Here is an 11,125-nt window from a genome sequence, read left to right as displayed (position 1 = left end):
TATCTAACTTCCTTTTAAACATAGCTAATGAACTGGCCTCAACAGTTTGCTGTGGCAGAGAATTCCACAGATTCACCACTCTCTGTGTGAAGAAGTTTTTCCTAATCTCGGTCCTAAAAGGCTTCCCCTCTATCCTCAAACTGTGACCCCTCGTTCTGGACCTCCCCAACATCGGGAACAATCTTCCCGCATCTAGCCTGTCCAATCCCTTTAGGATCTTATACGTTTCAATCAGATCCCCCCTCAATCTTCTAAATTCCAACGAGTACAAGCCCAGTTCATCCAGTCTTTCTTCATATGAAAGACCTGCCATCCCAGGAATCAATCTGGTGAACCTTCTTTGTACTCCCTCTATGGCAAAGATGTCTTTCCTCAGATTAGGGGACCAAAACTGCACACAATACTCCAGGTGTGGTCTCACCAAGGCCTTGTACAACTGCAGTAGTACCTCCCTGCTCCTGTACTCGAATCCTCTCGCTATAAATGCCAGCATACCGTTCGCCTTTTTCACCGCCTGCTGTACCTGCATGCCCACTTTCAATGACTGGTGTATAATGACACCCAGGTCTCGTTGCACCTCCCCTTTTCCTAATCGGCCACCATTCAGATAATAATCTGTTTTCCTATTTTTGCCACCAAAGTGGATAACTTCACATTTATCCACATTAAATTGCATCTGCCATGAGTTTGCCCACTCACCCAACCTATCCAAGTCACCCTGCATCCTCTTAGCATCCTCCTCACTGCTAACACTGCCACCCAGCTTCGTGTCATCCGCAAACTTGGAGATGCTGCATTTAATTCCCTCATCCAAGTCATTAATATATATTGTAAACAACTGGGATCCCAGCACTGAGCCTTGCGGTACCCCACTAGTCACCGCCTGCCATTCTGAAAAGGTCCCGTTTATTCCCACTCTTTGCTTCCTGTCTGCTAACCAATTCTCCACCCACACCAATACCTTACCCCCAATACCGTGTGCTTTAAGTTTGCACACTAATCTCCTGTGTGGGACCTTGTCAAAAGCCTTTTGAAAATCCAAATATACCACATCCACTGGTTCTCCCCTATCCACTCTACTAGTTACATCCTCAAAAAATTCTATGAGATTCGTCAGACATGATTTTCCTTTCACAAATCCATGCTGACTTTGTCCGATCATTTCACCGCTTTCCAAATGTGCTGTTATCACATCCTTGATAACTGACTCCAGCAGTTTCCCCACCACCGACGTTAGGCTAACCGGCCTATAATTCCCCGGTTTCTCTCTCCCTCCTTTTTTAAAAAGTGGGGTTACATTAGCCACCCTCCAATCCTCAGGAACTAGTCCAGAATCTAACGAGTTTTGAAAAATTATCACTAATGCATCCACTATTTCTTGGGCTACTTCCTTAAGCACTCTGGGATGCAGACCATCTGGCCCTGGGGATTTATCTGCCTTCAATCCCTTCAATTTACCTAACACCACTTCCCTACTAACATGTATTTCACTCAGTTCCTCCATCTCACTGTACCCTCTGTCCCTTACTATTTCTGGAAGATTATTTATGTTCTCCTTAGTGAAGACAGAACCAAAATAATTATTCAATTGGTCTGCCATGTCCTTGCTCCCCATAATCAATTCACCTGTTTCTGTCTGCAGGGGACCTACATTTGTCTTTATCAGTCTTTTCCTTTTTACATATCTATAAAAGCTTTTACAGTCCGTTTTTATGTTCTCTGCCAGTTTTCTCTCATAATCTTTTTTCCCCTTCCTAATTAAGCCCTTTGTCCTCCTCTGCTGAACTCTGAATTTCTCCCAGTCCTCAGGTGAGCCACTTTCTCTGGCTAATTTGTATGCTACTTCTTTGGAATTGATACTATCCCTAATTTCTCTTGTCAGCCACGGGTGCACTACCTTCCTTGATTTATTCTTTTGCCAAACTGGGATGAACAATTGTCGTAGTTCATCCATGCAACCTTTAAATGCTTGCCATTGCATATCCACCGTCAATCCTTTAAGTGTCATTTGCCAGTCTATCTTAGCTAATTCACGACTCATACCTTCAAAGTTACCCCTCTTTAAGTTCAGAACCTTTGTTTCTGAATTAACTATGTCACTCTCCATGTTAATGAAGAATTCCACCATATTATGGTCACTCTTACCCAAGGGGCCTCTCACGACAAGATCGCTAATTAACCCTTCCTCATTGCTCAAAACCCAGTCCAGAATAGCCTGCTCTCTAGTCGGTTCCTCGACATGTTGGTTCAAAAAACCATCCCGCATACATTCCAAGAAATCCTCTTCCTCAGCACCTTTACCAATTTGGTTCACCCAATCTACATGTAGATTGAAGTCACCCATTATAACTGCTGTTCCTTTATTGCACACATTTCTAATTTCCTGTTTAATACCATCTCCGACCTCACTACTACTGTTAGGTGGCCTGTACACAACTCCCACCAGCGTCTTCTGCCCCTTAGTGTTATGCAGCTCTACCCATATCGATTCCACATCTTCCCGGCTTATGTCCTTCCTTTCTATTGCGTTAATCTCTTTTTTAACCAGCAACGCCACCCCACCTCCCCTTCCTTCATGTCTATCCCTCCTGAATATTGAATATCCCTGAACGTTGAGCTCCCATCCCTGGTCACCCTGGAGCCATGTCTCTGTGATCCCAACTATATGTTGGGATGTGGGAGGAGGTGGGGAGAGAGGGTGGGGGACAGAGGAGAGAGGGCTGAGAGAAGAGGAGCAGCGAGAGAGTAAGATGGGGTAAGGGAAGGGAGAGGGATGGGTGTGTGTGTGTGAGAGAGAGAGAGAGAGAGAGAGAGAGAGGGAGAGAGAGAGAGAGATGCCTTCTCACCATCCCTTCCCCCCACCATCTCTTCCCTTCCCATCTCTTCCCCTCCCGTTGTCTCTTCCCCCTTCCACCATCTCTTTTGCCTCTCATCATCTCCCTCTCCCACCATCTCTTCCCCCTCATCTTCCTCCTCCTACCATCTCATCTTCCCCCCACCATCTCTTCACCCTTCCCCCATCTCTTTCACCTCCCACCATCTCCTTCCTTCTTAGCATCTTTTCCCTGTACTGCCATTCTCCTCTGACCTCTCATTAACACGGTATTTCTATCCACAGAACAGCAGCTCACTGGATGTTGTTTGTTTTTCACACCATTCTCTGTAAACTCTAGACACTGTTGTACATGAGAATCCCAGGACATCAGCGGTTTCTGAGATGCTCAAGCCACCCCACCTGGCACCAACAATCAATCCACGGCTGAAGTCACTTAGATCACAATTCCTCCCCATTCTGATGTTTGGTCTGAGGAACAGCTGAACCTCTTGACCATGTCTGCTTGCCTTTACGGTTCGAGCTTCTGCCACGTGATTGACTGATTAGGTATTTGCATTAACGAGCAAGTGTACAGTTGTACTCGATAAAGTGTCCAGTGAGTGTATTCTGCGTTCTGTTATTGTTTTACCTTGTTCTACCTCAATGCACTGTGTATGAACAGTATGTAAGACAAGCTTTTCACTGTATTGCAGTACATGCGACAATAAAAAACCAATTCCAGTTTGGATTTGAAAGGAAAAGTTTCCTACATGGGGGGGTGACTGGTGGCATTCCGCATCCCTGTCCATGGCTGTGGTCTCTGGGGAGGAGCGAATCTTAGCAGGCCGACCGGAGGTGCAGCGAACGGGATCCCCAAATACCCGTGCACTGGTCTGTGACTTCCTTCCACTTCCATCTGCTTTCCCCGAAGCCACCCATCTTCAGTCCAGACGGTGGGAGTCAGGCGCTGGATGCCTGCAAGGTAAGAACTGGAGCATGAACTCTCCTATCAACATCTTCCCCACGCGGCAACGGAAGCACGGCGTTTAACGTAACGCTTTATGGAAGCAGCGGCCCGGTTTCAATTCCCACAGCTTTCTGTAAGAGTTTGTACATTCTCCATGTGACCATGTGGGTTTCCTCTGGGTGCCCTGGTTTCCTCCCACCGTCCAAAGGCACACTGGTTAGTAAGGATTAGTAAACTGCAGGCATGCTATGTTAGTGCAGGAAGCGCGGCGACACCTGTGGACTGCTCCCAGCTCATCCTCTGATACCCGGGTAAGATCAGTCTCCAGCCCATCACAGACACCCCCATCTTTTTTCTCTATTCCCCCCTTCTCTGCAACACCTTCCATTTCTCACTTCCCCAGTTCTGATGTAAGGGTTTACATACGAGGAGCATTTGATGTCTCTGGGTCTGCACTCGCTAGAGTTTAGAAGAATGAGGGGAATCTCATTGAAACCTATCGAATCTTGAAAGACCTTGATAGGGTGGATGTGGAAAGGCTGCTTCCTATATTGGGGAGTTTAGGACCAGAGGGTTCAGCCTCAGAATAGAGAGATGTCCATTTCGAACAGAGATGAGATTGAATTTCTCTAGCCAGAGGCTGGTGGATCTGTGGAATTCATTGCCACAGATGGCTGTGGAGGCCAAGTCATTGGGGGTATACCTAAAGTGGAGGTTGATAGGTTCTTGATTAGTCAAGGTGGTAAAGGTAATGGGGAGAAGGCAGGAGAATGGGGTTGAGAGGGATAATAAATCAGCCGTGATGGATTGGCAGAGCAGATTTGATGTGCCTAATGGCCCAGTTCTGCTCCTGCATCTTATTATTGTCTAGAGTTCTGCTGGTGAATAAACTTTAGTTTAAAAAAGGAGTGGGTGGTGGATCAGAGTGAAAGAGTGAGACACTAACCCTCGATGGGCTGCTTGGCCTAATTCTGCTCCTTTGTCTTAGCGTCATATGGTGTTATGATATCAGCTGGGAACAGTATGTGTTTTTCTCTCTCTCTCTCTCTGCTCCATTACTCATGACCCACTGAGTGCCTCGAGTTTCTGCAAACCTTCTCATGTGACTCCGTATTAAATTTTGTTTGATAGACGTGCCTTACAGTGGTGTGCCCTCTTGAAGAAGCCGTGTATAGTAAGATGTTTTTATCATGAGTGTGACTGGTAACCATTCCCCTCCCACTCACACAACGATACAGCAGGGACACAGCTCTTTGGTCCATCCCATCCCTGTCTGCATCTGTAGGATTTTCTGTTCAAGGGCATTAATGTTTCCATACAAGGCTGTGATGCAACCAGTCAGTATACTCTCCACAATGTATCTATGGAAGTTTGTTAAAGTTTTAGATGACATGCCAAAAAGAGAGGCAAGTGTGGATATCGGACCACTGGAAAATGATGCTGGAGAGGTAGCAATGGGGGACAAGGGAATGACGGACAAACTGAATAAGTATTTTGCATCAGTTTTCACTGTGGAATGCACTAGCAGCATGGAGGAAGCTTGGGAGGGAGAAGATCTTTGAGAAACTGAAAGGTCTGATGGTAGATAAATCACCTGGCCCAGATTGTGTACATCCCAGGGTTCTGAAAGATGCGGTTGAAGAGATCGTAGAGGCATTAGTAATGATCTTTCAAGAATAGCTTGATTCTGGAATGGTTCCAGAAGACTGGAGAATTGCAAATGTCACTCCACTCTTCAAGAAGAGAGAGAGAGAGAGAAGTAAGGAAATTGTAGGCCAGTTGATCTGACCTCAGTGCTTGGGAAGATGTTGGAGTCGATTGTTAAGGATGTGGTTTTGGTGTACTTGGAGGCACATGATAAAATAATCCGTAGTCAGCATGGTTTCCTCAAGGGAAAATCCTGCCTGACAAATCTGTTGGAATTCTTTGAAAAAATAACAAGCAGGATAGACAATGGAGAATCGGTAGATATTGTGTACTTGGATTTTCAGAAGGCCTTTGACAAGGTGCCACACTTAAGAGCCCAGGGTATTACAGGAAAGATGCTAGCATGGATAGAGCATTGGCTGATTGACAGGAGGCAAAGAGTGAGAAGAAAGGGATCCTTTTTGGATTGTCTGCCAGTGACCAGTGGTGTGCCACAGGAGTCTGTGATGGGACCGATTCTTTTTACCTTGTATGCCAATGATTTGGATGATGAAATTGTTGGCTTTGTGACCAATTTGTGGATGACATGAAGATAGGTGGAGTGACAGGTCGTGTTGAAGAAGTAGAGAGGCTGAAGAAGGACTTTGACAGATGAGGAGGATGGGCAAAGAGGTGGCAGTTGGAATAGAGTGTCAGGAAGTGAATGGTCATGCTCTTTGATAGAAGGAATAAAAGCGAAGACTATATTCTAAATGGAGAGAAAATTTAAAAATCTGAGGCGCAAAGGGACTAGGGAGTCCTTGTGCAGGATTCCCTAAAGGTTAATTTGCAGGTCGAATCGGTGGTGAGGAAGGCAGATGTGATATTAACATTCATTCTAAGAGGAGCAGAATATAAAAGCAGGGATGTAATGTTGAGGCTGGATAGGGCACTGGTGAGGCCTCACTTGGAGTATTGTGAGCAGTTTTGGGACCCTTATTTAAGAAAGGACGTGCTGATATTGGAGAGGTTTCAGAGGAGGTTCATGAGAATGATTCCAGGAATGAAAGGGTTAATGTATGAGGAGTGTCAGTGATGGCTCTAGGCCTGTACTCACTGGAATTTAGAAGAATGGGGGGAATCTCATTTGAACCTACTGAATATTGAAGGACTTAATAGACCGGATGTGGAGAAAATGTTTCCTGCAGCGGGTGAGTCTAGGACCAGAGGGCACAGCCGGAAGATAGAGGGATGTCTGTTTAGAACAGAGATGTGGAGGAATTTCACTCGTCAGAGTGTGGTGAACCAATGGCAGCTGTGGAGGCCAGGTCTCTGGGTGCATTTAAATGGCAATTGATAGGTTCTTGATTGGTCAGGGCGTGAAAGGATATGGGAAGAAAGCAGGAGAAGGGGGACCTGTGAGGGGAATGACTTGATTGGCTAAAAGGCCTAAATGGCTCCTATGTCTTGTGGTCTTATCGTCACATACTCTTGAGAATGCAGAGGCATGCCTGTGTCCCTCTGAAGCTGCCCTGCTTTGCAATAAAATCATGATAATAAAGTCAGTGCCACATTCCTGCACTCACAGCCCGAGGGAAGAAGCTGTAACCCAGTCTGGCTGTCCCAGTCCTGACCTCCTGTACCTCCTTCCTGACGGTGGTGGCAGGGTATTCGTTAGTCTCACAGCCCAAGGGAAGAAGCTGTTACCCAGTCTGACAGTCCCAGTCCTGATCTCTCCTGTACCTCCTTCCTTTCATCCACTTTCTTTCTCCCTCTAGTCTTTCAGCTTACCTGGAGAGGAGATGGTCCACAGTGCAGCACAGGTGACGGTGAGCCGGATCGTGAGGGTGCACTGCTCCATCCCGTTGGTGCAGGGGTCGGTGGTACGAGGGTCAGTAGGAGTAGGAATGGTGCTCGGTGACCCCCCCCCACCGAGTGGGAGCTGGCCGCACCAGTGTGAGCCTCTGACCTCTGCTTCAGCCGCGAGTGTTCAGGGTGTGAGTCAGGCTCTTTGCAGACACACCCACCGTGAAGCCTTTAAAATGCTGCCAGCTGGATGGACGTACCTAGGCCTGACCCAGAAACACTGTGCTCAGGTTTCAGCAAGGAGGGATGACATAGGCAGGGCTCATTGATTCTGTGCTTGAACAATTCCCTGATCTGCCATCTCTCACAGACCTGCAGATTCTTTCCATTCAGACACAGAGGCATGGAGCAGAGAAACCTGCCCTTTGATCCAATCTGGTTTGCTCAGTTCCATTGACCTGCACTCAGGCCGTATCTCTTCACACCCCTCCCATCTACGTAGTTATCGAAATCTCTCTTAAATGTTGCAAACAGCCCTTCCACTGGCCGGCCGTTCCACACTCTCACCATCCATGCCAAGCAGGTCAAAGGGTAGAGGATATACCATCAGTGGTTCGGGGGTTCAGCTCACGGCTAACAACCCTGACTGGAAAAACAGAATAGTTATGGAAACAGCACTGAAGAATCCTTCCACATCCGAGTGTGGCGATATTCCGGAGTCTCCGTCCTACACTGTATGGCTGGCAGTAGTGAAAGCCAAGAAGAAGCTGATGACACTGCCAGCTTCCTAAGGTTGTCATAGCCAGGGGTGGAAGTGGGGATGAGCTCCCACTACCTATAAAGTGCTCCAAATGATGTGTGTCTCTGACAACCAAGTCCAACTCTTGGCCTTCATGTGTGGCTTAGCTACCAGGCCCGGCGAAACGGTTTCTACTGACAAGAGAAGGGGCAAAGGTGGACCACTGGTGCCTCAAAACCAGTTGCTTTGGGCAGGTGGGGCTCGTCAGCCTTGGACAGCAGCCCACCTAGGAGAGGGAAGACTCTGACTTTAAACCTCTCCTGCCTTGCAGCCGTACCCGCCCATGGGAAAGGTTTCGGGAGTAAATCCCAAGGAAGAAATCCGGAGCCGGGTCTCTAAGGCAATTTGATGATGTTTACAACTTCACTCAGGCAACCCCTGCGATGACACTGATGCCAAGCTGTATTGGCACTTACCCTTCCCTTGTACTACGTCAGTGACATGGAGAGTGGGAGCTCACTGCATGGGCAACAGCCGGTTCTTCAAATCTTCCTGCCCAGGCTTGCACCCTGGAGAGGACACAGTCCACCTGAGGCACAAACCCACGATCCCCTGGGATCAAAGGCTGCCCACTACTACATTGCCAGAGATGGAGGGACTCCATTGCTGCCCTAAATGCCGGGGGTGTAACGGGCAGCCAGGTTACTTTAGTCAGGGATGGAGGAAAATGGACTGTGTACAGGTATGGGGTAGCACGGTAACGCTTTACAGTGCCAGTGACCTGGGTTCAATTCCAGCACCATCTGCGAAAAGTCAGTACATTCTCCCCGTGAGTGTATGGATTTCCTCCGGGTGTTTTGCTTTCCTCCCACAGTCCAAAGACATGGTGGACGTCAGTGAGTGGTGGATGTCAGTGAGTGGTGGACGTGCAGTGAGTGGTGGACATCAATGGGTGGTGGACGTCAGTGAGTGGTGGACGTGCGGTGAGTGGTGGACGTCAGTGAGTGGTGGACATCAGTGAGTGGTGGACGTGCAGTGAGTGGTGGACATCAATGGGTGGTGGACATCAGTGAGTGGTGGACGTCAGTGAGTGGTGGACGTGCAGTAAGTGGTGGACGTCAGTGAGTGGTGGACGTCAGTGAGTGGTGGACATCAGTGAAGGGTGGACGTCTGAGTGGTGGACGTCAATGGGTGGTGGACGTCAGTGAGTGGTGGACATCAGTGAGTGGTGGACGTGCAGTGAGTGGTGGACATCAGTGAGTGGTGGACATCAGTGAGTGGTGGACGTCAGTGAGTGGTGGACGTGCAGTGAGTGGTGGACGTCAGTGAGTGGTGGACGTGCAGTGAGCGGTGGACGTCAGTGAGTGGTGGACGTGCAGTGAGCGGTGGACATCAGTGAGTGGTGAACGTCAGTGAAGGGTGGACGTCTGAGTGGTGGACGTCAGTGAGTGGTGGACGTCAGTGAGTGGTGGACGTGCAGTGAGTGGTGGACATCAATGGGTGGTGGACGTCAGTGAGTGGTGGACGTCAGTGAGTGGTGGACGTGCAGTGAGTGGTGGACATCAGTGAGTGGTGGACGTCAGTGAGTGGTGGACGTCAGTGAGTGGTGGACATCAGTGAGTGGTGGACGTCAGTGAGTGGTGGACGTGCAGTGAGTGGTGGACGTCAGTGAGTGGTGGACATCAGTGAGTGGTGGACGTGCAGTAAGTGGTGGACGTCAGTGAGTGGTGGACGTGCAGTGAGTGGTGGACATCAGTGAAGGGTGGACGTCTGAGTGGTGGACGTCAATGGGTGGTGGACGTCAGTGAGTGGTGGACATCAGTGAGTGGTGGACATCAGTGAGTGGTGGACGTGCAGTGAGTGGTGGACATCAGTGAGTGGTGGACATCAGTGAGTGGTGGACGTCAGTGAGTGGTGGACGTGCAGTGAGTGGTGGACGTCAGTGAGTGGTGGACGTGCAGTGAGCGGTGGACATCAGTGAGTGGTGAACGTCAGTGAAGGGTGGACGTCTGAGTGGTGGACGTCAGTGAGTGGTGGACGTCAGTGAGTGGTGGACGTGCAGTGAGTGGTGGACATCAATGGGTGGTGGACGTCAGTGAGTGGTGGACGTCAGTGAGTGGTGGACGTGCAGTGAGTGGTGGACATCAGTGAGTGGTGGACGTCAGTGAGTGGTGGACGTGCAGTGAGTGGTGGACATCAGTGAGTGGTGGACGTGCAGTGAGTGGACATCAGTGAGTGGTGGACGTCAGTGAGTGGTGGACGTCAGTGAGTGGTGGACGTCAGTGAGTGGTGGACGTCAGTGAGTGGTGGACATCAGTAAGTGGTGGACGTCAGTGAGTGGTGGACATCAGTGAGTGGTGGACGTGCAGTGAGTGGACATCAGTGAGTGGTGGACGTCAGTGAGTGGTGGACGTCAGTGAGTGGTGGACATCAGTAAGTGGTGGACGTCAGTGAGTGGTGGACATCAGTGAGTGGTGGACATCAGTGAGTGGTGGACATCAGTGAGTGGTGGACGTGCAGTGAGTGGTGGATGTCAGTGAGTGGTGGACGTGCAGTGAGTGGTGGATGTCAGTGAGTGGTGGACATCAGTGAGTGGTGGACGTCAGTGAGTGGTGGACGTGCAGTGAGTGGTGGACGTGCAGTGAGTGGTGGACGTGCAGTGAGTGGTGGACATCAGTGAGTGGTGGACGTGCAGTGAGTGGTGGACGTGCAGTGAGTGGTGGACGTGCAGTGAGTGGTGGACATCAGTGAGTGGTGGACGTGCAGTGAGTGGTGGACGTGCAGTGAGTGGTGGACATCAGTGAGTGGTGGACGTCAGTGAGTGGTGGACATCAGTGAGTGGTGGACATCAGTGAGTGGTGGACGTGCAGTGAGTGGTGGATGTCAGTGAGTGGTGGACGTGCAGTGAGTGGTGGACGTGCAGTGAGTGGTGGACGTGCAGTGAGTGGTGGACATCAGTGAGTGGTGGACGTGCAGTGAGTGGTGGACATCAGTGAGTGGTGGACGTGCAGTGAGTGGTGGACGTCAGTGAGTGGTGGACGTCAGTGAGTGGTGGATGTCAGTGAGTGGTGGACGTGCAGTGAGTGGTGGACGTCAGTGAGTGGTGGACGTCAGTGAGTGGTGGACATCAGTGAGTGGTGGACGTCAGTGAGTGGTGGACGTCAATGAGTGG

General features: G+C 49.6%; 1 protein-coding gene across 2 annotated transcripts in view; it reads right to left on the bottom strand.

Moving 5' to 3' along the window:
* LOC134356559 (carboxylesterase 5A-like) overlaps nucleotides 1-7,643 on the bottom strand; it is a 41,878-nt gene extending 34,235 nt beyond the window's left edge. For both annotated transcript variants that reach the window (XM_063067526.1, XM_063067527.1), the window contains exons 1-2: nucleotides 7,200-7,643; nucleotides 3,586-3,790 (exon numbers count right to left, since the gene is read on the bottom strand). In XM_063067526.1, coding sequence (XP_062923596.1) covers nucleotides 3,586-3,790; nucleotides 7,200-7,269 — 275 coding nt within the window. In that variant the 5' untranslated portion in view covers nucleotides 7,270-7,643. The remainder of the gene's footprint in view (nucleotides 1-3,585; nucleotides 3,791-7,199) is intronic.
* Between the last annotated feature and the right edge of the window lie 3,482 nt (nucleotides 7,644-11,125).

Source organism: Mobula hypostoma, chromosome 14 (genome assembly GCF_963921235.1).
Source record: "Mobula hypostoma chromosome 14, sMobHyp1.1, whole genome shotgun sequence".
NCBI classification, from domain to species: domain Eukaryota; kingdom Metazoa; phylum Chordata; class Chondrichthyes; order Myliobatiformes; family Myliobatidae; genus Mobula; species Mobula hypostoma.
Note: the sequence above shows the minus strand (reverse complement) of the source record. Positions and strands in the feature narration are given on the sequence as shown.